Below are 27421 nucleotides of genomic sequence, written 5' to 3'. Positions count from 1 at the left end.
GCATGCATTTCATCTTGGCTCTTCCAGTTCCTGGCTGGCGCTCAGGGGCAAGTTACTAGATCACTCTGTGGCTCAGTTTCCTTTCTGTAAATAATAAAACAACAAGCGTGGTTGTCATGAGGATTAAATGAACTGGGATTTTTCAGCACTAACAGCTGTGCCTGGCCAATAGCAAGCACTGCACAAGTGCTTTTATGCTCCAGGTCAGTGTTTCTCTAACTTTTTCCCTAGTAGCACCCACAGTAACAAACATGCTTTCCATCACCACCATTTTTCTTTTTCATAGTGATTTGGAAAACACCAGTCTCCAGACAGGTGACCCCATTTTGTTTCCTATATTAGTATATGAGGTTCCTGGGGGACAGGGAATATGTCTGATTCATTTTGGTCTCCAATTACTTCGTTTGCTTCTTTCATTCAATTTACTAAGCTTCCATCACCCATTCATTCCACATATATGTATCGACCTTTTATTGAACACCTACTATGTGCCTATTGCGTATTAGTGCCCCAGTATAGATCGGACCTACCTTGAATCAATGAATCAAGCAGGGAGGTAGGAAGCCAGGAAGGCAGGCAGGAAGGGAAAAACCCGGGGTCCTGGATGCCCCTGGCCCGATAGGCTTCCAAATGACAGCAGTGCTCCCTTCCAGCCCCCGCGTTCCACTTCCATCCTAGCCAGAAAATTGCCCCCTCTCTTGCCATCCTGGGGCCCATCAATTGTGTCACTGGGGACGGAACTGGGTGCAGGTCCCGGGGTTGCGAAGGGGTGGCGCCCGGGGACCCGCCCCTTTGACTCCAGCCGGGAACAAGGGGCGGTGACTCCCTCGCAGGGCGTCGGGCAGCCTCCTGCGCCCCGGGAGGGCGTGCGCCCCTCTGCGGGCAGCTTGAGCGCAGGGGCCCCCCCCGGCCCTTGGAGTTACCCAAGAGGCCGGGTGACTCCTCCCCGGGGACCCTCCCCCTCTGCGGCGCGTCATTCTCTCCACCCTCGGGTCCCGACCCCGGCGGCTCCTCGTACGCCGGCCACACCAGGGACGAGTCTCAGCCACCTGCTCCGGAGCCAGGGAACCGGGGCGCCGTCCGCCCGCGCTTCGGTGCGAGCGCCGGGCCCCATGGAGCCGCCGGCCGGCAACGCCAGCTGCGAGAACGGTGCGTGGGGCCGGCGGGGACCCGGGTGCGCCCCGCGCTGCGCGCCTGCCCTTCCCGCCGCTCCTTTCCTCCGCGTCCTCTCCTGCCAAGGGGCCCCAGACGGGGGAGGGGGTCCGCACGCGTCGTCCCCCACCCGGTTCTCAGGCCCGTCTTGGGGAGGAGCCAAGTTCTGGCTCTGCCCCCCACCTTCGGAGCTGGGTAGCTGAGAAGGGCAATGGGGGAAAGGGGACCGTATTGCGGGAGTAGGGGGTGGGAGGAGGTGGGCTTTATTGGTTACAGCTGGTCCACCAAGAGGTGGGGGACTGGGGGGTTTCTTTTATGTATAGTTGCTCCAGATTTTAGTCTGGAGTACCTGCCCAGGTCTGACTGCCTCCCTGGGGCCCAACAAAGACGGGAGTGAGGCGCAGAGACTCACCACCCTCAAACCCACATGCACCTTTTGGGAAAGGGAGGGAAAGAACACTCCAGGAAGGGGTAAGGAAGGATGCTTGGCTTTATGCTCGGGTTCTCATCATGAACCTGGGTGGTGGACTAGGCCGTTTACCCGCATCATCCCTGTCAATCCTTAACCCAACTCTACCTTAGTGTCTCGGCTCTGGAGACAGAGAAACTGAGGCTCTGAAAAGTCTTGATTAATTTGCTCAAGGTATTAATCACCGTGGGGCGATGGAATACAGAACCAGGGCTTGGATTCTAAAACCTGTCTTCATACCACTGTGTCACCTCCTTTCTTGGTATAGCATCATTTTCCTACCTTGTCTTGGCATCGCAGCTGTGGGAGATCCCTGTTTTTCTAACTTCTCTTCTCCAGTGATGCTTTCAGAGCTGGCCTGTTGGGTGTTGGCTGGCTTTGGTTTCCTGACCAACGAGACAGTCCATTTTCAGCCTCACCTTCCCCTGGGGAAGAATATGTTCCCCAGTCCCCGCGTATCCTGGAAGAGGAGCAGGAATCATCTGGCCCAACACCCACCTGTCAGATAAGCACCCTTGTCACAACTGGATTTCCTTTGGCCATCGGCCTCTCCCTTGTTCTTCTCCCCCCTGTGGGAGAACTTAACTCAGTGGAGGGTCCTGTGCCCCTTGGGTTCCTCACGCCTCCCCCAAGCAGCCAGACCCACCCTTTGGCTCCACCTGCTGGAAATGCACCTGGAGGGGGCCAGGGGAGGGGTGTGCGAAAGGGCTTGGCCTTCCTTTTGGGAGCCACCTTCTTTGCCCCACATCCTGCCAGGTTCTGGCTCTTTTCCTGAGCTCAGGGAACTCCCAGGACGTGACTCCTGTCCTAGCTGACAGAACAAGTTTGATTAGGGACCCAGATGGTTTCTTATCTCATCTTCTGTTGATTGTGACCCAGCTGTTAGAGGTCTCCCACTGCAGAAGACACATGGCCATCCCCCGGTGGGCTCCAGACCCAGTCCTGCTACCCGGCTTTTGGGAGATTCACGCAAGTCCTTGCCTATCTCAGGGCCTCAGTTTCCCCAGCTGAAAAGCAAGAGGGTTAGATGGGCTGCCTTCTAAGAGCCCTTCCAGCTCTGCTGTTCCATGCTCTGTGCCGTAGAGGGAAGGTCAGCATTGCCCTTACTGTGTTCCACCAGAATGCCACTCTGTGCTCCACATAGGCCAAAGCTAGAGCTGCCTGACCTGTTGGACTTTGGGGCCCTTCTAGCTTGGTCTGAGGAAAAGGGCCTGCCAGGCTTACATTCTTGGCACAGGAGCCTGGGTCTTTATGACACACAGATTGTAAAGGACCTTCTACCACCAAAAGTCACAAACTCAAATGCCAGTAGGGGCCAAGCACATAACACAGTTGACTGAAAGGAGCCAGGTGTGGACTCTGGGGGAATCGCAAAGAGTACCTCCCGTCTAGCGGGGAGCCAGCTGTTTGCCTCTGGGACTGTCTGCCCAGCAAGGTAAGCGAAGGCAGCCCTGAAGCTGAATTTTCATAGGGAATCTGGTTTTTAAATACTGGTGATGAATTCATACATTAAGGTAACCCTCAAGAAGCTAGATGAAACCCCATCCCCTTTGCTGCCTGCTTTTTAGGGGTGTGTGTGGTGACCAAGAGCATGAGCTTTGGCATCATATGGGCTTGGGGAACAGTTCTGGCTTGACCACTTAGCACCAGTGCAGCCATAGGTTACTGAGCTTATCAGGACCCCAGTTTCTCAGCTAAAACCCTGGACATGATCACTGTGCTGTTTCCATGATAGGGATGTTCACTGGAGGGCCCAGAGCCGTGAGCACCAGCACGGGAAGATTGTTGCCTCTGCCTTGTACTGTTTCCTTGAACTTGGGCAGCTTCTGACTGAGGGTTCTGCTCTTCATGCCCGAGTTTGTCCTGTTGTCTTTGGTGTTCGTGTCACAAGAGCCAGCAAGGGTTGGCTGGCTCTAGGGCATGAGGGCTGCTTCAGACTCTCGCGGACTCTAGGACTCTAGACAGCAAAGTGAAGACAGATCCTGCCTGGGGTGGCAGGGGCGCCCATCCCTCGGTGGCCTGAGGAGGCCCCAGCCACTGACCAGGAGCACTAGAGGTTTTTGAAGGATGGCCTGGGGATGGTTGGTCCTGACCAACAGGATGCTCAGAGTTCGTCATCTTCAGGCCTAGGAGGGGCTGTGGACTCTCCAGCTTCACTCCCTCCTGGTACCCGCCGGGATTCTGCATCATGGCTGGAGTTAGGGATATGTAAGTGAAGAGGCCTCTAGGAGGGGAGACTCCCTGTGTGATCCTGAGCTGTTGGAGGCCCATGTGCCCAGAGGCTGGTGAGGTTGCATTCAGTGACACCTGAGATCTGAGGGGACCCAGCTTGATGTGTGGGGCATCAGTATGGCGTCGTGGTTACGTTCTGGGGTTCTGGAGTCAGACAGCCTGTGTTCATAGGCCAGGATCCTGACCTCTCGTGGCCTCCCTTTCCATGTCGATGAAAGATAGCCCTCATCTGATGGGCAGTTGGAAGAACTTGATGACTTCACTATGAAGTCCCTAACCTGGCGTAAACACTCAGTAAATGTTAACTGCTGTTTTTAGTTTGGGGCCCAGGGTATGGCTGGAGTGTGGCAGTGGCTGAGGCCTGGGGTCCGAGGCAGTGGCCGGTGCCGGTATCTTTAGAGCATGCAAATGTCCCCCGCGTGACTCTCTCCCCGGTGTCTTCCCCAGGTTCCCTGATCCGCCTGTACTGCTCCTCCCAGCAAGTTCTGTGTCAGATCATCGCTGACCTCGGCCCTGAGATGCCCAGCAATGTCACCTCTCACAGCTGGCAGGAGAGGTTCAGGCAGAGCTACAGCTTCTACGTCGGCCTGGGGCTGGCCTTCCTGTCCAGCTTCCTCATCGGCAGCAGCGTCATCCTCAAGAAGAAAGGCCTCCAGCGACTGGTGGCCTCGGGGGCCACGCGGGCAGGTAGGCTCCTGGGGGTGGGGTGCGGGTGTGAACGGGGTGCTGGGCAGCCGAGCCTGCAGCCACCCCTGTGAGCCTCCTCCCGGGTCCACTGTAGCAGTTGGAGAGCCTGTCCTAAGGGCACAAAAGGTGCATTGTCAACCCCATGGGGAATCAGTACACCAACGGGACACCTTCCTTTATGATCCAACATTTCCTGAGAACTTCGTGGTCAGTTAACTGGGGTGAAGAGAAGGAGAAGTCTCAGGGCCAAGAATCAGGAAGCCCAGGTCTATTCCTGGTTTTATTTCTTACCAGTTGTGCCGTGGCAGGCCGGTAACAACCTCCCTACAAGATGGGAACACGATGCGTCTGCCCAGAACAGTGGCAGACACGAGGGTGCCCTCACTTACTGTCAAACTGAGCTCCCGTATAGGATACAAAAGAATTGCTGAGTCTCTGTCCACAGGGGTTTGCTTGTTTGGAAAATAAAGTGTGTATCCTTGAAAACAATTCCTGAGAAAAGGAATCCTATATAAAAGAATTCACTCATTGAATCATCATTTATTGTGTACCTGCTGCGTGCCAGGTGCCATGCGAGACATGTGGACACCGTGCCCTTGAAGGGCTTTGAGTTGAGTGGGAGAGACAGGCAAGTCGATAAACACTTGTCCCATAGCCTGTTAAGTGCTGTCATGGGGAAAAGATGAAGGGGAGAAGAGGAAGACGACGTAGTGTTCCAGGCAGAAAGAACAGCATGTGCAAAGGCCCAGGGCTGAGAGCATGAATTATATTAGAAGCTGAAAGTAATTCATGATGGCTGGAGCACGGAGGGGTGAGAAATGGGCTGAGGGCCAGCTCATGAAGGGTCTTGTAAACTGGGCTCCAAAGTTTGAGTGTAACTCTAAGTGACAAAGGTTTTAGGCAGGCAAGTGACATGTTTTGATTTATGATTTGAAAAGATCCCTAGTTGCTGGGTGCACAATGGGTTAGGGGACAAGACTGGAGGGTAGGAGGCCGGTTAAAGGAGGAAGACAACAGAGCTTGGGCCAGGGAATGGCCGTGGGCATGGAGACAGGTGGTGGAGTGTGGAGACAGTTTCTGCAGGTAGGACGTACTGGGTTCGGTGTTGCTGGGCTCCAAGGGAGTGTGAAGAAAATGAGTCAGGATGACTCAGCCCTCTGCTTTGAGCAACTGGGGAGATGAAGGTGCTCTTTTCTGAGATGGAGAATACAGGAGGAGCAGGTTTATGGAAAGACAACGTGTTCAGGTCTGGACATGTTCAACTTAATGTTCTCTGAGACACTGCGCTTTGGCAGCAGACCATTAGGGCTCCAGTTCCAGCTCCTCAGTTCCTGGTGATGTGATCCTGGGCAAGAACATAGTTTTTCTGTGCCTCAGTTTCCTCATCTAAAAACAAAATGGGGATGAGACTAGTTCCAGCCTGCAGGACTGTTGTGAAGATGGGCCGTGTGCTTAGAAGGACGCTTGGCACAGAGTGAGCGCTAATGTTAGCCTCAGTTATCTAAGTGGGAGGGCCTGGCGGACAACCCGGTACCCAGGTCTGGGCCAGGTGTGCGCGGATACGGAGAGCTGTGAGGTGTGGGGATGAAGTCAGGATTGGTGGTCATCGCTGCTCTGTCTTCCACTTCTGGACACATGTTCGAATGGCCAGAGGCCTCCCAAACTGCCAGAAAAACAGCTGCCTGTGCTCAGGAGAGAGCAGGGCAAGTACCCCTGACCATTCAGAGAGGCAGCAGCCCTGGAATCAGTTTTTCCCTCCAGTCTGATATTTCAGCATCTCCTGAGATTTCAGCTCTTAGGGTGAAATGCTCTCAGAGCTCTTAACGTGAATGAGGGAGACTCTGACTCCTTTAGGAGCCTGATGGAAGGGAAAGGCCTTCTTAGGAAAATGGGCATTCACAAAAAGCAGAATGCGAATTTGGGATTTTTCACAGACCAGTCTAAAACCCATCCATCCCATCCTCAGCCTCACAGCTAATGTTCCTGAGCGTTGCCTGGGTGCCGGGCTCTGAGGCCATCATGCGAACACAGCAGACACACTTCCTGACTTCCATTTCAGTGGAGCAAATGCAAGAAAATAAATCAGTTAAAATTATAAATGACAAGTGTCATGAAGGAGGAGAGCTGGGTGTGATGAGAGAGAGTCCCAGGGGGAATAATAAAGATAAGGGGTCAGGGAGGGCATTTTAGGGGGAGCAGCATTTAAGCAGAGGCCTGTGAAGTGAATGTGGATCTAGGCAAATATTGTTAAGACTCTTCTGAACACGGAAAGCACATGCAGAGGCCTTAAGGCCAGAAAGAGCTCATCATTTTTGAAGAACTCGAAGAAAGCCTGAGTGGCTAGACTGTAGTAAGAAGAGTGGCAGGAGATGCCTGCGGAGAGGTGAGCCAGGTCAAAACTGCGAACAGGGCTTGGTAGAGATTGGTCTTTATCCCAAGAGTATTTAGAAGCCACTGGCCAGCAGTAAGCTGAGAAGTGACAAATTCTGATTTACATTCTTAAAGACTCCTGGCTGCTATGAAAGGAATGGATTATAGGAGGACAAGGGTAGACCCAGAGGAACCCTAGAGGGCTGCTGCCTCGACCCAGAGTTGGGTGGTGGCAGTGGAGTGGACACATGTGAGGTGCTTTTTGGAGACAGAGTCAGCAGGATGGACTGGAGGCAGGAGGTGGAGTAGTGGGAGGGTCAAATGATTCCCTGGTTTCTGGCTTAAGCAACTTAGGGACACAGAGGTGCCATTTACTGAGTTTCATTTGATGGGTGGGGAGCATTTAAAATCAAGAGTTCCATTTAGGACAGAATTTGAGATGCCGGTGAGAGATCCAAGAGTTGTCAAGTCAGCAGTTGGATCCACACCAGGGCTCAGAAGAAAAGGTCAGGGTGCGTGTATGAAACAGGGACACCAGCAGCTAGATGGAAATTAAAGCTTTGGAATGGTTGCGCTCACCTGGGAGAGGGCCCAGAAGCGAGCCCCGGGGACTCACCACAGCTGACACAGACTGAGCGCTTGGAGACTGGGGCGTGCAGGCAGAGAAGGAGCGGTCCTGGGAAGCGTGGCCGCGCACTCACTCGGTGCCTGTTGCTTTCTGCAGTGGACGGAGGCTACGGCTACCTGAAGGACGCGATGTGGTGGGCTGGATTTCTCACCAGTAAGTGAGCCCTTTGCTGCTAACGACTGTGCCCGACTGCTGACAGAGGCAGAGAGGAAAGGAGGGTGGGTGGGGCATTTCTGTCCCTATTGTGCGAAGTATGAATCTGAGGCCAAGATTCCCAGGGGGAAAACCTTGACAGTCTTTGCTGGTAGAACATCTTACCTGTATCTCAGATCACTTTCTCCACCCAAAATCTCTTTCATCCATGAAGCATCTACCCCCAGAGAGGTTTGTCCAGAGCTGGTGATGATAAAGGTGTCATTTCTCAGCTTCCCTTGAAACACAGGGAGCTGTCGCTGCCCGTTGGAGTCTCCTGGACTTTTCTGCAGGGGGCTCCTAAGTCAGTTTCCCCATTCCTCAGGCAGTTGTTGGCTCACTTAGCACATGGTTGGCCTGCCACCTAAAGTTTGCCCAAATTTGTACATTCACACATTTCCCCCGTTTTCCACCCACCCACTCTGGATTTCAAAGCCTAATTCTTTCAGATGGAAAATTAGCCAGCTTTCTATTTGTAATCCTCTAAGTCAGGTTTTGATCCCAGTCTCAGCCAGAGTGATCACATTCATCATCTGCTTTCATAGAGCGGAGCCAATTCATTCTCTATGAGCAGAGACAGAAAAGACACTTAAAGGAGCCTGCACACTGGAAACTCACATGGGGAGAAGTGGGCCCTTTGGGGATGTCAGACTTTCTAACCACCTGCCTGTCCGTCTACACAATCCACACCTCCTCTGGAAAAGATGGTCCTTGGACCATTTGGTACCCGGAGAATCAATAACTGTAACTGTTTCTTTATCTGATAATTAACACTTTCTAGAACTTACCTTAAAGATATAGACCAATCATTGGCAGTCCCTGAGATACACTTGACCATGCCTTGACCGGAAGCCAAGAGACGTCAAGATCAAGAAGGCATCCTGTGACCCGGGACTCTCGGCATGCTTTCTCATCTTTAAAATGGAAGGATTTGGTCAGGACAGTCTGAGCTTGACCTTCAGATCAGATTGTCCAGGGAGAGGGCGTAACAATCAGAATTTCAAGGAATGCTGGCCTGGGATTCTGTGAGGGGTTGAACGCTGAATGAAGGCATCTCTACCCAGATTGATTTGGACTGGAGATGGTGCACCAGAGCCAATGACCTCTTTTTTCCCTTAATTTCCTAGTGGCTGCTGGAGAAGTCGCCAACTTCGGGGCCTACGCGTTTGCTCCTGCAACAGTCGTCACACCTCTGGGAGCACTGAGTATCCTCATAAGGTTATTGTCACCTCTCTTGCCGCCTCTGGCTTCTTCCTCTTTTCAGTTTGTTGGTGTCTGGAACAGTCGCTACTTGTAATCGCGGACTTGGGTCAGTCCCAGCTCCCCCAAAAAAGTTGTGCGCTGCTCAGAACTCCAGACCTTTGGATTATTTGCTGCCTGTTGCTCTAGCATCTCCTTGACTGGTCAGTGAAGGGTCAGGCCAAGCGCAAACCAGTTGAAAGCGCCTCCGCTGCCACCAGGCTGAATGTCTCACGTCAGCATTCGGCGCCCCAATAGGAGAAGCGTACCAGTTGAAGGTGTGAGGCCTAGATTAACACTCCCTGAGTTCTAACCTTAGCTCCACCACTTAGTAAAGTTACCATGGCAGGCCATTTAACCACTCGAAGCCTCAATTTCCCACCTGCTAAGTGGGGAAGTTCATAATACCTTCCTGAAGGCATTGCTTCGAGGACTACATGAAATAAGGCACAGAGAGTGCAGATACAGAACTGGGGCTGAAGAATAACCACGGCTAACGTATGTAAGTAACGTCTATTGCTGTGTGCTAAATGTTCTAAGTGTACTCCGTGTATTAACTCATTTAATCCTGGAAGCATCCCTACTAGTTAGAAAGTAGGAGAGACCTGAGGCCAAGAGAGGTTAAGCGTCTCGGCCAGGGTCACCCAGGCCCCAGGAGGCTAGGCCAGGATTCCCTCCCAGGCAGTCTAATTTCAGAGTCTGGGTGCTTAATCACTAGGTCATGTTGCCTCCAAAATGTTTGACAGCTTGAAAGATAACTGGTATTAAATGCATTGCCCTGTTCCTCCCGAGCTACAGGCATAGTTCCTCTCTGGGGGTCCTGTGCCCCATCTGAAGCTGGCTCTGATGGTTGTTCTAACCTTGGGGCCCTGGTAAAGCCCAGCCAACCACATCCAATACCCGTAATTCCCTCTGTTTTGTTTTACCGGCTCGATGACAATTTTGTAACGTTTATGCAATCAAAAACCAGATGGAGCCGCGATACCACTATTGCATATCTGATTAGTTTACAAAGCCCCACCCCCAGGAAGTTGGGAGAGGCAGGGATTCCTGCAGCACGTGACCTGTGCCTTTGCTAATGCCACTGGATGCTCGTGAGCAGGCATTATGGGTGGAACGGTTTTGGTGGTTTTAGAGGAGAGATGGTGGGCTCTCAGAGGAGCCTGGACATCACTCCCCTCTCTCCTGATGCCTTTCCCCAGGACTTTTGAGGCTCACTGGGTCAGCCTAGGCCAGCCCACAGATTTTTACCCTAAACAAATACCACCTTCATAAAGAAACAGAAGCATGCCCCAGCGATCACACTTGTCTTGTCCAGTTTCCCTCCCTTCCTCCCTCACCTCTGCTGGGCGAAAATGAAAGTCACATCACCAAGGAACAGCAAGGAGCTGGAGGTGTTTTGTCCAGAAAAGACTCAAGGAAGAATTCTCTTCAATAAGGTGTAGCGGAAAACCCACAGGCTTTATAATTTAGGCAGAACTTGAGCTCAAATCTCCACTCAGCTACTGACCAGTCGTATGATCTTGCCACCATTTAAGCTTCTATGGGACTCAGTTTTCTCATCTGTAAAATGGGCATTAGCATATTTTACTCTTCTAAGAGTTACAAGATGTTAGTGAGATAGTAAATGGAAGGTTCCTAGCATAATATCTAGTACGTAAGGTGTGTCCAAGACACGGTGCCTACAGTTGTCATTGGACTTGTTTATACTGGCGCATACAAATGGGAGAAGGAATGGATTTGTTCTGTACGGCTCAAGGAATAGAAATGGGACAAGGATGAGAAGTTACTGTATTTTGGTGAATAACAGAACGACCTACAGTGGATTCATTTGCCTCGTGGAGGGCGAGCAGCTTGCCACCAGAGATACACAAGCCACAGCTGAGAGCCGTCTGTTGGCAATAATAAGAGATGTGCTCGGTGGGTAGGAAGCTGGACAAGAGTGCTTTGAAAGGCTCCTGCAACTCTTCTGCATGGGCTACTTTGTCTCTAAAATGTAAGAAACCCTCATGGATGTTGTTGACTCCTCCAGCCCACACGGTAACCCTCCCGAACCTGAGTTTCTATGGCAGACGTTTCCCAGGGGTCCAGAAATGCGTTCTCGTGTGAGAGTTGTGAGTCCTGATCTGTTGTTCTCCGTGAGCGCTTGCTCAGCCCCGCTTTCCTCCAGGACGCGGGGACTGGCCCGGCTGCTCTAATCCCTTCTCCATGTCCACACGCAGCGCCATCCTTTCCTCCTATTTCCTGGGGGAGAGTCTGAACCTGCTGGGAAAGCTGGGCTGTGTGATCTGTGTGGCCGGCAGCACCGTGATGGTGATACACGCCCCCGAGGAAGAGAAGATCACCACCGTCATGGAGATGGCTGCCAAGATGAAGGACACAGGTGGGCTCCAAGCCCGGGGCGGGGTGTGGGGGGGAGCCACGTGGAAGGTCTGACTGGGTCCTGGCCATCTCAGGTGCTGCCACCTGGAGGAGGCAGGTGGAAGTTGGTGGGATGCTACTAAGGCTAGCACACAGGTTCCCAGCCTGACAGGGAGTTGATGCCATTTATTATGTGCTTATTGTGTGCCAGGTACTGCTCTAAATGCTTTATGGGTCGTGATGGAATGTCATAGACTGAGTGGCTTATAAACAGCAGACATTTATTTTTCCAAGGTCTGGAGGCCACGATCAAGGCCCCACAGATCTGGCTCATAAACAAACATCTCGCTGTGTCCTCACCTGGTGGAAGGGGCAAGGGAGCTCTCTGGAGTTTCTTTCTTTAAGTTTTTTAACGTTAATTTTATTTATTTATTTTCTGGAGGGAAGTAATTAGGTTTACTTATTTATTTTTGATGGAGGTACTGGGGATTGAACCTAGGACCTCCTGCATGCTAGGCATGCACTCTGCCTCTGAGCTAGACCCTCTCCCATCTCTGAAGTTTCTTTTGTAAGGGCACCAATCCCTTCGTGAGGGCTCTACCCTCACAACGTAATCACCTCCCAAAGACCTCACCTCCGTACCATCACATTAGGGGTTAGGCTTCAACATGCGAATGCAAGGGGCTGGGAGGGGATTGGGGTACAGTCAGTAATTGCATTCATTACCTTATTTAATCCCACAAAAGAAGCCTATGTGAGGAAGGTCCTATTTCACAAATGAGGAAACTGAGGTCGTGGGGTTTTAATTAATAACTTGTACAAGTTATTAAATAGTCATGTCACTGGGATTGGAACCCATGTTTGTCTGACTCTAAAACCCAGGTTCTTTTTTCTTTAATTGACGTATAGTTTATTTACAATGCTGTGTTAATTTCTGGTGTACAGCATGGTGATTCAGTTATACATATACACAGATATATATATTCTTTTTCATTATAGGTTATCATAAGATATTGAATGTAGCTCCCTGTGCTATACATTAGGACCTTGCTGTTTATTTTATATACAGTAGTTTGGATCTGAAAATCTCGAACTCCCAATTTATCCCTCCCCTCCCCTTCCCCTTTGGTTTTTTCTCTATGTCTGCAAGTCTGTTTCTGTTTTGTAGGTAAGTTCATTTGTGTCCTTTTTTCAGATTCCACATATAAGTGATAGCATATGACATTTTTCTTTCTCTTTCTGGCTTACTTCACTTAGAATGACGATCTCCAGGTCCATCCATGTTGCTGCAAATGGCATTATTTTATTCTTTCTTTTTTTAACAGCTGAGTAGTATTCCATTGTATATATATCACATTGTCTTTATCCAATTATCTGTTGATGGACATTTAGGCTGCTTCCATGTCTTGGCTATTGTAAATAGTGCTGCTGTGAACATTGAGGGTGTATGTATCTTTTTGAGTTGAAGTTTTCTGTGGATATATGCCCAGGAATGGGACTGCTGGATCATATGTTAAGTCTATTTTTAGAGTTTTAAGGACTCGCCATACTATTCCCCTTAGTGGCTGCAGCAAATTACATTCCCACCAGCAAACTAAGAGGCTTCCCTTTTCTCTACACCCTCTCCAGCATTTATTATTTGTGGACTTTTTAATGATGACCATTCTGACCAGTGTGAGGTGATACCTCATTGCAGATTTGCAATTTTCTGATAATTAGTGAGGTTGAGCATCTTTTTATGTGCCTATTGGCCATCTGCATGTCTTCATTGTGGAAATGTCTATTTAGGTCTTTTCCTATTTTTTATAGGGTTTTTTTTTGTTATTTAGTTATATGAGTTGTTTGTATATTTTGGGAATTAAGCCCTTGTCACTCAAATCATTTGCAGATGTTTTCTCCCATTCTGTAGGTTGTCTTTTTGTTGTGCTTATGGTTTCATTTGCTGTACAAAAGCTTATAAGTTTGATTAGGTCTCATTTGCTTATTTTTGCTTTTATTTCTGTTGCCTTAGGAGACTGACCCAGGACAACAGAGCTATGATCTGTTTTGCCTCTGTTCTTTTTTCAGGAGTTTTATGATGCCCTGTCTTATGTTTAAATCTTTAAGCCATTTTGAGTGTATTTTTGTGTATGGTGTGAGGGAGTGTTCTACTTCACTGACTCACATGCGGCTGTCCAGCTTGCCCAGCACCGCTTGCCGAAGAGACTCTCTTTTCTCCATTGCATATTCTTGACTCCTTTGTTAAGATTAATTGACTGTAGGTGTGTGAGTTTATTTCTTAATGCCATGGCAATGGGATGTCGCATTAAGAACCTGGTCTCTAGATGCTTATCGTACCCTCTACAGCTCAGGTTATCCTTCTCCCTCTCCCCTACAAAGGGTACATCGTGTTTGCCGTGCTTCTGCTGGTGTTCTGCCTCATCCTCATCTTCGTCATCGCCCCACGCTACGGACAGAGGAACATCCTCATTTACATCATCATCTGCTCTGTGATCGGAGCCTTCTCTGTGTCCGCCGTCAAGGGCCTGGGCATCACCATTAAAAACTTCTTCCAGGGGATGCCCGTAGTGCGGCACCCTCTCCCCTACATCCTGTCCCTCATCCTGGCACTTTCGCTCAGCACTCAGGTCAATTTCCTCAACAGGGCGCTGGACATTTTTAACACCTCCCTGGTGTTCCCCATCTACTACGTGTTCTTCACCACAATGGTGGTTGCCTCCTCCGTCGTCCTCTTCAAGGAGTGGTACAGTATGTCTGCCGTGGACATTGCGGGCACCTTGTCTGGCTTTGTCACCATCATCCTGGGTGTGTTCATGCTTCATGCTTTCAAAGACCTGGACATCAGCCAGACCAGCCTGCCACACATGCACAAAAATCCCACCCCACCCCCAGCCCCAGAGCCCAGTGTCACTAGACGTGAAGACAAGAATGTCCTCGTGGACAGTATAGAACTCTGCAGCACCCCATCACCAGAAGAGAAGCCCAGAGTATTTACAATCCATTCGTAAAGCTTGGAATACATGAGTGAGCAGAGGAGCCCTATGGTACTGTCAGTTCAGAGCTACCTGGTTATTCTCAGCACAGCTCTTACCAGTGGGCTCTTTTCTTGAGACAGTCATTTATACCTCATCACTGTTTCCAGGAGAAAAATCCCTACCCAGTGAATGGTGGTGGCAAAACTTCCTGGAAACACAGCCTCAGTGACCAAATATCCTACTTGACGTTGGTGCCAGCAGGTCCCCTGGACCACCTTCCCACTTGTTTCCTTGGTGCCATCTCTGTGTCGTTGGGAAGAAGACAGAATTTGACCTGTTGAATGTAGCAGCACAAGCCAAGAACCTCCCTGAAATGTTGGTCATCAGGAAACCCTTAGCACTAGTTCTCCTCCTGAGACTGACTCACAGTTCCTGAGCCCGAGGATGGTGTGCAGCTGGCGCCCAGAGGCCATGCCTCCCGCCCAGAACTAATAGACACACCACTACTGTCAAACGTCTGGATGCTTTGGCCACCTCACCTTCAGAGATAGAGCAAGACCTCAGCTGACCTCCTCACTGTGAAAGCGACCTGACGTCTCAGGGAAACACTTCCACCAGCCCCGTCCCCGAGCACGCCAGCCTGCAGGTCAGCATCTATTTCCACCCGCTCCGCCCCTGTCCCCGCTCCTCCCCTCTCTACATACATCCTAAGGGGTCCATCACTGAGATATCCAGGCAGTTATCTTAGAACTCAGAACAACAATAACCACATCAGGTGCTTCACAGCCCAGCTCTGCGGGCCACGCCCAGGATTTCGTTTCGCCTCACTCTCAAACAAGAACAGGATTGCATCGCTCTTCAAAGTAGCCTGGCTGTGGAGCACAGTGCACTTTCCTTTTCCTCGAGGAGTAAACCAAAACATGATTTGGGGAGATGGGGAGAAGAGGGAGGAGCAAAGTCAGGATTGGGCAGAAAGCAGCTGCAGGCTCTCTGGAAACCAGGGGCTAACTTTTGTGTTTCTCTGGTGCCCAACCGGGAACCCAGGCGAAAAGAGCTCTGGGTAACCCCTGGGCTGCAGCCTCAAAGCCTCGGCCAGGAGGATCAGCTTTGAACATCGGTGACCAGGTAGGGGTGTAAGCTGGACACGGGCTGCGTTCTGGCTGTTGACCAGATTGCAACCAAGTCCCCGACTCCACTGATGAGCTGCCCACACTGGGAAGCCGTGTGTCGCGACTGCTCCAACACCACCTGCTTTGGGCACTGCATTTAGTCCCCTCACCTTTGGCCAGGAACAGTCAAAAAACAAGAGCAGCTGCAGAGAGAATCAGTACCCCGTCCCTTCCTGTCCTCTTTCCAGCGGTGAAGATGTGAGTTGGCGCAAGGACCAATGACAGGGACGTAAGGGCACCAATCTATCTATACAGACGACCCGACCCTCCGCCCCCGAGTTGGTGCAGAGCCTCCCGTGTGTGACTCCACACCTTCGCCCTGGGTTTACACTCCATGCCCGAAGCTTAGCCAAGCCTGGGCCAAACTCTTGTTCGCCTTGGCGCTCCAGCGAGCTGGTCCAGCTCGCCAACAGACCAGCTTCCTGCACCTCCAGCCTCAAAGCCCCGGTTTTCAATGAATGTGGATTTCTCTCTGTAACCAAAGTCAGTGCAACACATTGGATCTTGAGAAGGGCCCTCAGTGTGGTCTGCAGGGTCAGGAATAAAGACCTCCAAGCGTGTTTCCCTGATACTTGCGACTTGACCTTCCTTGGACACAGAACAAGTAAACTGGTTCCTCGGTGGGGGGCAGTCCGCGATCTCTGGAGACCTGTGGCTGCCGAGGGAGTCCCTCTAGTGCCTTCCACAGCCATGCCCCCGCTAGAGACAGGAAGGCTGTTCTGGGAATAGAGTCAAAGACACCCAGCCCTTGTTCATGCCTGAGCCTTCACAAGAAGCCAGGCACAGTGCTAAGAGCGTCATGTGACTCCTTAAAGCGCTCACAAGTCCTCAAGGCAGATATGTATCATTCATGCCTTAAGTGACCCCTAGACCTAGTTACACTAGACCAACCTGTGTCCAGGTGCAAAGACAGACAACGCCCTCAACTGGTCATGGGAAACCCCGGGGCTGTCCTTTGGCTCCAGCTCTTCCATGGTGGCCTGACAGGCTGGCCTGACGGTCGTTGTGGGAACTCATCTCGGGACTCCTCACTGACGGATCCTATCCACTGACCAGCGCAATATTGAAAAAAAGGAAAAAAGAGTTACCGAATCAGACATTTCAAATGACAATTTATTTTCATTAAATACAAACAAGGGAAAAAGGCACCATGGCCCATTCAAGTATTTTGCATAGATATACAAACATTGTAAACAATTGATAGGTGGACGAGAGAAAAGAGGGTCTGTTTTCCGTGAACAATCTCCCAAATAAAAAGAAAATTCACATTGCCCTGGGTCCCAGACACACACGTACACACGGGACGGTGAGAGAGGGGGTGCGGGAGGGTGACTTTGGGGGCGCTTGGCTTGGATTCTGGAGACCCTCTCCTCTGCCAGGTTCCCCGGGGGTGGGGCACCTTCCCCGCTGGCATACCCTTGCCTTTCTTGGGTGTCCAGTAGAGCTGTTATAGACACATTTTAACGTAAGCACTGACTTGAACTGATCCCCGATTCGAAACATTCAGGTCTTCATGCCCTCTGCCAAATAAGAACAAATTCTGACATAGGTAAGGGGAGGCTTTATTCAAAAGGATTCCTGCAAGAGGTGGCAAGGGGCCCTGGCAGTAGGCGAAGAGGCTACTACGTCACCTGAGGCCTGCAGGGAGACACCGTGAGATCTGCGAGCCTCTCCGAGCTGGGCAGAAGGAGCGTTTCTTTTTTAGGGAGAAGTAAACAAGGCTCAAAAGCACCTATGGTTGGCAGGTAATTGGCCCTGGAGCCCGGTCCTGGGCTAAAACCCTCACAGGGACAGGATGTGACCTCCCATGAGGTCCACATTTCAGAGAGGCCACCTGGGCTCTTAAGAAAAACACATAGGGTTGAAAAACTGAGAGAAGGCCGTTAGACTTTACCAAGATTAACGCAGTCTCCATCTGAACAAAGAGCTGGTTAACTCCCTCCATCAGGCCTCAGTTCGGCGCCTCTCCTCCCACCCAGACTCTGAACATGGGTCAGCCTTCGGCTAGAGCCCTCACACAGCCGCGCCCCTGAAGGGCTGAGCACAGAGGCGGTCCCGGAACGCAGTTCTCTCCAGCCGTGCTCTGCCCCTCCTACCAAAGGCCTTCCTTCTGAGCTGTGAGGTGCTTACAGACCTTGCAGCAGCTCGGCACGCCTGAGCATTCTCCCCGGGCAGCACCCCCTCCCCTGGTCCTGCAGTCTTCCTTTCGAACAAAGTCCCTCCTTAAGCCCACATTTGTTTTTGTCACCTCAAAGCAGCACATGGACACAGGAGGGAAAAGCGGGCCCGTAATGGCCGGTCTTGCTCCTGGGCAGCCTCGCTGGCCAGCCGGAATGGCGACTCCCAGCTCCCTGAACAGAGCCAGGAGTGAAACAGTAACTAGACCTGGCTGCCAGAAAGTCTCATCAAATTGTGAAAACTCGACCATCTTCCAGTTCACAGCACAATTTTATGGGATGGAGGTTGTATTAAAATAGTGGAAAACAGAAACGAGAAAAACCCAAGAAAGCAACAGCCCAGGTCTCTTTTTGGTATGGCTCGGGGGGGGGGGGGGGCTCAGGTTCAGAAGGCTCATGCAGCCACAACGGCTGTGGCATTTTCACTTCAGAGCCTTCCACCTACTGATGCGGTGAAAATTTGGACATGCCACAGGAACATCACTGAGGCACAGGGTTGAGTTGAAGGGTGATGGGGGGGGTCTTTTCTCCTTTAATTTTCTGGGACCCAGCTATGAGCCCTGGGGTGTTTAGAGGAGCACGCTTAAGTGGAAGGCCGTCCCCGACCTAATCAGGCAGCAGAGGCAGTGGACATTGGCTCTGGGGAGCAACCAGGGCCCTTGTCGGCAAGACCGGGGCACAAATATCACTAATACCACAACAGCCTGACTACCTGAGGGAAGAGAACTTCATTTTCCTGAGCGCTTTCTAAATCTACTCCAAGTGTGTCCCCAAGTGCACAGCCTCAACCTCTCACTTGTCTACAAACCCAAGAACATCTACTGAGCACCTGTTGCGTGCAGAGAACTATAAGGGAGCCCTGGGGTAGTGGTTGAGAGTGAAAACTCAAGCCTCTTCCTTACATGAGGTTTTTAAGAGCAAACATCTGCTCACTGCAGGAGGTGGGGAGACCCCACACTGCCTAGCACCTTTCTGGGGTGGGAGACAGTCCCGGAGAACATCTCCAGCGACTCTGAAAATATCCCATCTAGCAGAGCACCGCACAGCCCTCCTCCCTTCTGCGGGGAGGACAGGACCAGAGGAAAGAACACTAGGAAGGGGCTGAGAGAGAAACCTGGTTGGTCCCGGCGCAGACTCTGTCCCATGAAGTCTGCTGATTGCTGCTTCTCTAGAGATCGCAGCTCTGCTCGGAGGGCAGGGGTCCTGCCTCAAGCCAGTGACCAGGCCTGGGGACAGGCTGGAGCGCCCAGGATGTCCGCTCCCCTCACCGCACCTGCTGCCGTGCCAGAGTACCTTACTCAGATATAGGTCAGGGAGTAAGAGGAAGACGCAGACTCTGCTGAGGTCACAACACACAATGGAAAGTAAAGCTGCGACCCCACGGCCGTGGCCCGAGTCTGCCCGGTCAGCACTCTTGAGAACCAGCATAGAAAATCCCGTGGCCGGCCCTCAGGCAGGACCCTGACCTGCAGGTCGCAGCACCAGGTCCCAGGAAGTGGGGCTGCTGGGGACCCCCTCTCTGCAGCGCCACGCGTTGGCGAGTCTGAGTGGGAAGGAGAAAGCCAAAGCGCGAGGCACTTGGAAAGTGCAGAAGAGAGAACAAAGAGCAACAAAGAAGAACGGCGGGCGGAGTCGCAGCCTTTGGCTTGAGGGCTCAGAGGGGGCCCAGGCTGTGCTCCCCCTGCTGTCTACACTGCCTACAAATAGTACCTGTTTGAGTCAGAGCGACCCGTGTGAATAAGAGGATGCGGGGGCTTTGGACGGGGGAGGTATGAGGAGGGGACTTGACTTGTTCACATGTGGCCACAGAACCAGGAGCTGTGACCTCAACCAAGCCCTGGTCAGGGTCACAGCTGTGGCTGGAGTGGCCCTTCTCCATCTCGGAGCTAAAAGGGATGGCACGTGCCTAGCCTCTGTCCAGCCTGGGGGCCTTTGAGGAAGATGGAAGCAGTGGAAAGCTCTTAGGCGTACCCTCCAGCATAAGATGGGGATGGATGGCTTCTCCAAGTTGAGTCCTGGCCTGAAGGACTAAACAGACTTTTCCCAGCTGGGCTCGCCAGCTCAGACAGCCTGCACCAGCTCACCTGGCACCTCGGGAGGGAGGGGCCAGCTGAAGGGGGGATGGGAGAGGAGCAGCCATTCATCTCCTCCCCTCCCACCCCGGGGCTGAATATTGCACAAAACAACACTTGGATGCCTTCAGACAGTAGTCACTCTGGGCCTCAGAGGAGGCCGAGGAGGCGCCGAGTCAAGCAGATTTTCAGAGATGCGGTGGTTCCAGGAGAAGTGGGGCGGAGAAGAGGAGCTCGGAGGTGGCCAGACATGCTTCTTCCAGATTCTGTGGCCACGGATCCTCCGTGGTGTTCAGAGTCTTCAAGGAAAGGGAGAAGCCCCTTTAGACGGGGCTAGATTTTTGAGCTAGTCATCCCCACAGCCCTCTGTGATCTGTATTCAGGAAACTGTGGGAAAAAAGAAACGGGAGGGAGAGAGACATCAGCTCCACGCTCATCAGTGGGGATCAGTGGGGAGCTGGCCTCTTGCTTGTGGCAGATGGGGAGGATGGTTTCTGTAGCAGTCTGTCACGTGTATGCTTGTCCGGACTGTCATCTGTACGGCGAGAGGCACAGTCGTGGCCCCGGCCCCAGCGGACCAGCCGCCCCCACCGCCTCTCTGCCCGCAGAGCTGCAGTCAGTCCGCAGCGTTCCTGGGGCCTCGTGGGAACACAGGGCGGTCATCCAGCTTCCTCACCTCCTCCCTGCCGCCCCAGCTCCCAGGACTGGCTGCCTGAGAATCTGTCAGCCCCAGGGAAGGGGTAATGAGAGGGGCCGTTAGCGCACAGCCTACCACAGGCTGGCGGTTAATGTAAAATAACTGCCTTGACTTTCCCAGCAACCCAACACTGCTTTCCAGGTGAGGAAAACGGAGACTCAAGAGAGTGACTTGCTCAGGGCCGCTCAGCTGGTCAGTTGCTGACCAGGTTTGAAGCTACCACAGCTCAGCCTTCTAAGTATCACGTCTCACATGAAACCAAAAACCCCTATCACCAGTCCACGGGCTAGTCACGCAGGACCAAGAAATGCTAAGCTTCCGTCATCGGCTTTTGTTCTGGAAGTTCAGGCCTACAACAATAAGCATGAACTAGTCTGTTTTCTCAACACATCCTTGCCTTCTGGGGCCCTCTGCCCCTAGCATTTACTTCAAGGGCTTCTGAAGACTCACCTTTGGGGCAGGTGCTGCCAGGGGCCGGGGCTGCTGCGGGCCGGAGGCAGGAGGCTGCAGGATGGAGGCGCCACTGGGTCTGGGGAGGCTCTTGCGGCCTGGCACCGGGTTAGCTGGGAGCGCCTTCTGGGGCGGCCGAGGCCTGGAGAAATCCTGGGGAGAAAGCCACAATCCTCATGCAAAGGCCAGAAGGGCCTGTTTGAAAGAAAACGTTCCCAGTATTTTATGGGTCGAAGTCAGATGAGAAAAGGGATATACTATTTTAAAAGAACGGTCCCATTTAAAAAGAACTTGTGTGCATATGTGTTTACAAGCTCAGGTAAAAGCCTTTGTGGAGAGCAAGATGGCAGCAATCTATGAAAATCAGAAATGATCATTCTCTGATCTAATACATGATTCCACTTCCTATCACCCATGTTAGAGAACTATTTGCACAGGTGCACAAAAGTGAAACTGCAGGGATGTTCCTTGCAGCACTGTTTGTGACAGCAAAAGAAACTATAAATAACCAAAATTTCTACCAATAAACCAATTGCTAAAATTATACAGTGATACACGATGCGGCGTTTAAAAAGAATGAAGTTGGTTGATACGTCCTGAGGTGGAAAGATGCTCGAGAGTCACTGCAAGCCGAAGTACAAGCTGTACAGGATACTTTATGGGAAATAAGCTACTCTCCCCCAACCCTCGTTGTAAATGCAAAGTTACAGAAGAAAGTCCCGAAGGCTAGAGATCAAATTGATAACAGGTCAGAGGTTGGGAGTGGGGTGTATGTGGGGACAGGGGTCGCCCAAGTGAACATTCAATTTTTTTTTAAACAAGAGTACATATGTGTATTACCTGTGCAAATAAAAATAAAGTTTTAAAAAATGAAGAATATTTTCCATGTCAGTTGCCTATGGGTGGCACAGTTCTTTCCTTTGTGCTTCTACGTTACCTTCATATTTTGCCACCTTCCCAATATGGCCTTCCCTGGTGACCTTATTTAAATTACAACACCCCCAAAACACAACCGTACAAAATCTATGGGGTGCAGCAAAAGCAATCCTAAGAGGGAAGTTCACAATGATACAGGCCTTCCTGAAAAACAAGAAAAATCTCAAATAAACAACCTAACCTACCACCTAAAAGAAGTAGAAAAAGAAGAACAAACAAAACCTAAAGTCAGCAGAAGGAGGGAAATAATAAAGATCAGAGAGGAAATAAAATAGAGATTAAAAAAACAGAAGAAAATCAATAAATACAAAACCTAGTTTTTTAAAAGAATAAACAAAATCCACAAACCTCTGGCCAGGCTCACCAAGGAGAAAAGAGAGAGAGGATACAAACAAACAAACAAACAAAGAAATGAAAAAGGAGAAATAACGGACACCGCAGAAATAACACAAAATCACGAGAATACTATGAACAATTATATGCCCACAAACTAGAAGAAATGGACAAGTTTCTAGAAACATACAGCCTACCAAAAATGAATCAAGAAGAAAGAGATCATTTGAACAGAGCAATTACTAGAAGTGAAATAGAATCTGTACTTTAAAAAATTTCCTGCAAACAAAATTCCAGGACCAGATGGCTTCACTGCAGTATTCTAGCAAACATACCAAGACCTTATACCAGTCCTCCTCAAACTCTTCCAAAACATTGAAAAGGAGGGAACACTCCCAAAGTTATTCTATGAAGCCACAATCACCCTGATAACAAAACCAAAAAAAGATACTACCAAAAAAGAAAATTATAGGCCAATATCTTTGATAAAAATAGATGCAGAAATTCTTAACAAAATATTAGCAAACAGAATCCAACAACACATAAAAAGGATCATACACCACAACCAAGTTAGATTTATCCCAGGGTCACAAGAATGGCTCAACATATGCAAATCAATTAGTGTGATAACCACATCAATAAAAGAAAAGACAAAAACCATGTGATCATCTCAATAGATTCAGAAAAAGCACTTGACAAAATTCAACATCCATCCATGATAAAAACTCTCACCAAAGTGGGTATAGAGGGAACATATCTCAGCATAATAAAAGCTATTTAGGACAAACCCACAGCCAACATAATACTCAATGGTGAAAAGCTAAAGACTTTCTCCCTAAAATTTGGAACAAGACAAAGATGCCCACTCTCACTGCTTCTATTCAACACAGTATTGGAAGTCCTAGCCACAGCAGTCAAACAAGAAAAAGAAAAGGGGATCCAAACTGGAAGTGAAGACGTAAAACTGTCATTATATGCAGATGACATGATACTGTATACAGAAAACCCTAAAGCCTCCACACAAAAACTGCTAGACCAGATAGACGAATTCAGCAAGGTAGCAGGGTACAAGATTAACATACAGAAATCTGTTGTATTTCTTTACACTAATAATGAAATATCAGGAATAGAATGTAAAAAAAAAATCCCTTTTTAAAATCACATCAAAAAAGATCAAATACTTAGGAATAAACCTAACCAAGGAGGTGAAAGACTTACATACACTGAGAACTAGAAAACACTGATAAATGAAACTGAAGATGATTCAAAGAAATGGAAGATATCCCATGCTCTTAGACTGGAAGAATTAACATTAAAATGCCCATACCACCCAAAGCAATCTACAGATTTTATGTGATCCCTATCAAATTACCCATGATGTTTTTTCAGAGAACTAGAACAAATAATTCTAAAATTTATACAGAATCACAAAAGACCCAGAATTGTCAAAGCAATACTAAAGAAAAAGAACAAAGCTGGAGGAATAACCCTCCTAGACTTCAGACAATACTACAGAGCTACAGTAATCAAAACAGCGTGGTACTGTAACAAAAACAGACATTTGGATCAACGGAACAGGATAGAGAGCCCAGAAATAAACCCACAGACTTCCAGTCAATTAAGCTTTGACAAAGGAGGTAAGAATATACAATGGAGAAAAGACAGCCTCTGCAGCAAGTGGTATTGGGAAAGCCGGACAGCTGCATGTAAATCAATGAAATCAAAACACTCCCTCACACCACACACAAAAATAAACTCAAAGTGGCTTTAAGACATGACGCCATAAAACTCCTAGAAGACAACGTAGGCAAAACATCCTCTAACATAAATCATAGAAATGTTATCTTAGGTCAGTCTCCTAAGGCAAAAGAAATAAAAGCAAAAATAAACAAATGGGACCTAATCAAACCTATAAGCATTTGTACAGCAAATGAAACCATAAACACAATGAAAAGACAACATATGGACTGGGAGATAATATTTGCAAACAATTTGACTGACAAGGGCTTAATTTCCAAAATATACAAACAGCTCATATAGCTCAGTAACAAAAACAAACAAAAACACAACCCAATCAAAAAATGGGAAATAGACCTAAATAGGCATTTCTCCAAAGAAGACATAGAGATGGCCAATGGGCACGTGGAAAAATGCTCAACACTGTTAATTATCAGGGAAATGCAAATCAAAACTACAACGAGGTATCATCTCACATTGGTCAGAATGGCCATCAACAAAAAGTCTACGAATGATAAATGCTGGAGATGGTGTGGAGAAAAGGGGACCGTTCCTTCTACACTGTTGATGGGAATGTAGTTTGGTGTAGCCACTATGGAAAACAGTATGGAGTTTCCTCAAAAAACTAAAAATAGAGTTACCATATGATCCAACAATCTGACTTCTGGGCATATATTCAGAGGAAACGCTAATTTGAAAAGCTATATGTACCCCAGTGTTCACAGCAGCACGGTATAATAGCCAAGACATGGAAGCAACCTAAAAGTCCACTGACAGATGAATGAATAAAGAAGATGTGGTATATATACAATGGAATACTACTCAGCCATAAAAAAGAATGAAATAATGCCATTTGCAGCAACATGGATGGACCTGGAGACTGTCATTCTAAGGGAAGCCAGAAAGAGAAAGAAAAATACCATATCATATCACTCATATGTGGAATCTAAAAAATGACACAAATGAACTTCCTTACAAAACAGCAACAGACTCAAAGACACAGAAAACAAATTTACGGTTATCAGAGGGGAAAGTGCAGTGGGGGGAAGGATAAATTAGGAGTTTGAGATTAATACTACGTATAAAATAAGTAAACAACAAGGACCTCCTGTATAGCATAGGGAACTATATTCAATATCTTGCAATAACCTATAATGGAAAAGAATCTGAAAAAGTTATGTACATGCAAACACACATATTTGTATAGTGAATCACTTTACTGTACACTGGAATCTAACACAACTATACTTCAATTAAAAAAAATTGCAACACGCTCCTAACACTCGCCATTCCCAGGCCCCTTACCCTTTTCTGGTGTGTATCACTTATCCCACTCTACCATGTTATACAACTTAAATTTTTTTTTTTTTTATTTTCTGCCTCTCCACCCTCCGCTAGGCCAGAAACAGGGGCAGGGGTGCTTTTCTGTTTGGTTCACTCAGACAGCTCAAGCTTCCAGAACAGTGTCTAGTATACAGTCAGCACTCAACACGTATATCAGCTGAATGAATAATAAAATTTTGTACTTGTCAAAAAATGTTAAATAACTATATATTTCTTCTGTGATCAAAAACAATTTAAGGGGCAAAGAATGAACCAGGCCACCACCCACAGATCCCCAAGCTGGTGGTGCGCAAGGGAGATGCCAGCTCCCCAGGTGGGGGTCCCAGCGCCTGCTGTCCTTGAGTGCTGCCCTTCTCGAGAAGGCCACTAGCACGCTTAAAAATGGCTAAAAAGCAAGCACGGGGAGAGGGTGGGAGTAAATCAGATTTTCTGAAACAAGCTCCTCGGCCAGCAGAAAACTGAGAGCAGAAATTAAAATGAGCAGCAGATTCTTGTGACTAAAAAGCCACGTTCTCCAGCCCTGTCCCTTCCACAAAGGACAATGCGATCCCACACCCTTCCAGCCCAGATAGCTGCCAAATCACTATGGCTGCTGGAGGCCAGGACCGAGACCTTCTGGGGGAAGTGGCAGCTGGGCGCAGATGACAGGTTGCAGTGGGGAAATGCCGTGCTCCCTCCCCTGCCCGCTGTGCAACATGAGCAGGGTGTGTCTGTGTGTGTGTGTGTGTGTGCGCGCGCGCGCGCACGTGCACATGGAGTGAGTGGGATCTGGGCAGGAGCCTCATTGTCATGGCAGCACTGGGCCTCCCAGAGCAGGGTCCTGCCACGGGCCCCATCTGCTGTGACTCAGCTGGGCTCTGCCAGGGGCCTCCCCCAGCACCATTTTCCAGAGGCAGATAGTCCCTGCACCGCTCGGGCCCACTGCTCCCATCCTTGGGGGGGTGGCACCTCCATCATCGGGCTGCACAAATGAGACACCAGGCAGGTATATGGGGGTGGGGGTCATTCCCTGCCAACCCTCATTGGCAGCTATTCCCCAAGTCCTGTCTGTATTCTCCACATCCCTCATCGGCTTCAACCCCATCACCACTGCCACCCCCTTCTCCAAGCTACCATCCCCTCTCCTCTGGACACCGTTTAAACCTGCTAACTAGTAATGTCTGTGCACCTAGTCTCCTCCCCCTCCCATCACATTGCCGCTGGAGTGAGCCTTTCTTTCATTTATTTAAAGCTTTTTTTTTAAACTGACCTTTAAATACATACATACATACATACATATATACATATATATATATGTGATAAATGTAAATACACAACCAGATGATTTATCAGAGTGAACAGACTTATGTGATCCCCACCCTGGTTTAAAAAATAGAAGGTTAACAGTTCCAGAAACACCTCTGGGCCCCTCTCAGGCACTGCACCTCCCTCCAGCCTAGGTAGCCCAAAGCGACACCCTTGTAGATGGCAAATTTGATCACGTCTCCCATGCCCCACCACTGCCCAGTTCCCATCGAATGCAGACCGAAGTCCTGATCAAGGCCTTCAGCACAGCCTGGCCCCTCCTGGCTCTCCAGCCTCGTCTCATAGCTCTTTGGGCCCCAGAAAAATGGGCCTTGAAGTTCCCTCCACCTTCGGGCTCTCTCACAAAACCTCCCACCACCAGGTCCCAGGATCTAGAAAGCCCTTTCCTCTCCTGCTCATCCTTCATGTCTCAGCTCAGATGTCACCTCCTCAGGGAAGCCTTCTCAGACTTCCCAGACTGGGTCAAGTTCCCCTCAGAGCAGCTGCCTCCCACTGCCCACCCTTGAGAAACCCCTGTCTGGGCCTGAGGCCCAGGGCCTGATCCCCAGGCTGGGGATCTGTGTTTTGGGGTACCTGCTGCTGGCTGCGTGGCCTTCTGGGCTCTGGACTCCTGCCAGCAGCCACCAGGGAGAGTGGGGTCAGGGCAGGACATGGAGCCTCTAGGGTTTCTCCCCGAAACTGGATTCCACTGCCTTGGCGCTCCCTACTGCAACCTACTGCTCAGCCCCTTGGGGTGAGGCTGACACCACCCTCTTCGAACAAGCCTCCAGGGTGGGATGTTTAGGAACAATGGTCTCAGTGGACTGCTCCCTCCCCCTCCTCCTGGACCTCTGTTCTCCCTTCACACCCTCATCTTTGCATGACTGCGTCCTCCCCTCTTAATCCTTTTCTCTACT

The 27421-nt window shown here is 49.8% G+C and overlaps 2 protein-coding genes across 2 annotated transcripts in view; one reads left to right on the top strand and one right to left on the bottom strand.

The window, feature by feature from the left end:
• The first annotated feature begins 954 nt into the window (after positions 1 to 954).
• Positions 955 to 16043, top strand: NIPAL4 (NIPA like domain containing 4). The gene is made up of 6 exons (XM_072953910.1): positions 955 to 1149; positions 4301 to 4540; positions 7635 to 7691; positions 8858 to 8948; positions 11192 to 11352; positions 13710 to 16043. The coding sequence occupies exons 1-6, from the start codon at positions 1113 to 1115 to the stop codon at positions 14336 to 14338; spliced, it is 1215 nt and encodes a 404-aa protein (XP_072810011.1). The 5' UTR covers positions 955 to 1112; the 3' UTR covers positions 14339 to 16043.
• A 976-nt stretch (positions 16044 to 17019) lies between these two features.
• ADAM19 (ADAM metallopeptidase domain 19) overlaps positions 17020 to 27421 on the bottom strand; it is an 80651-nt gene continuing 70249 nt past the window's right edge. The window contains exons 22-23 of the mRNA XM_006211893.4: positions 20871 to 21023; positions 17020 to 20110 (exon numbers count right to left, since the gene is read on the bottom strand). Coding sequence (XP_006211955.2) covers positions 20057 to 20110; positions 20871 to 21023 — 207 coding nt within the window. The 3' untranslated portion in view covers positions 17020 to 20056. The remainder of the gene's footprint in view (positions 20111 to 20870; positions 21024 to 27421) is intronic.

This window comes from Vicugna pacos, chromosome 3 (assembly GCF_048564905.1).
Source record: "Vicugna pacos chromosome 3, VicPac4, whole genome shotgun sequence".
NCBI classification, from domain to species: Eukaryota; Metazoa; Chordata; class Mammalia; order Artiodactyla; family Camelidae; genus Vicugna; species Vicugna pacos.
The sequence above is the reverse complement of the archived record's forward strand: the minus strand, read 5'-3'. Positions and strand labels throughout refer to the sequence as shown.

Excerpts from the sequence above, each read along its gene's own strand:
- NIPAL4 (XM_072953910.1), top strand. The coding sequence starts at position 1,113 with ATGGAGCCGCCGGCCGGCAACGCCAGCTGCGAGAACG. Across the intron at positions 1,150-4,300 it reads CAACGCCAGCTGCGAGAACG|GTTCCCTGATCCGCCTGTAC; the intron begins GTGCGTGGGGCC and ends TGTCTTCCCCAG. Across the intron at positions 4,541-7,634 it reads CTCGGGGGCCACGCGGGCAG|TGGACGGAGGCTACGGCTAC; the intron begins GTAGGCTCCTGG and ends TGCTTTCTGCAG.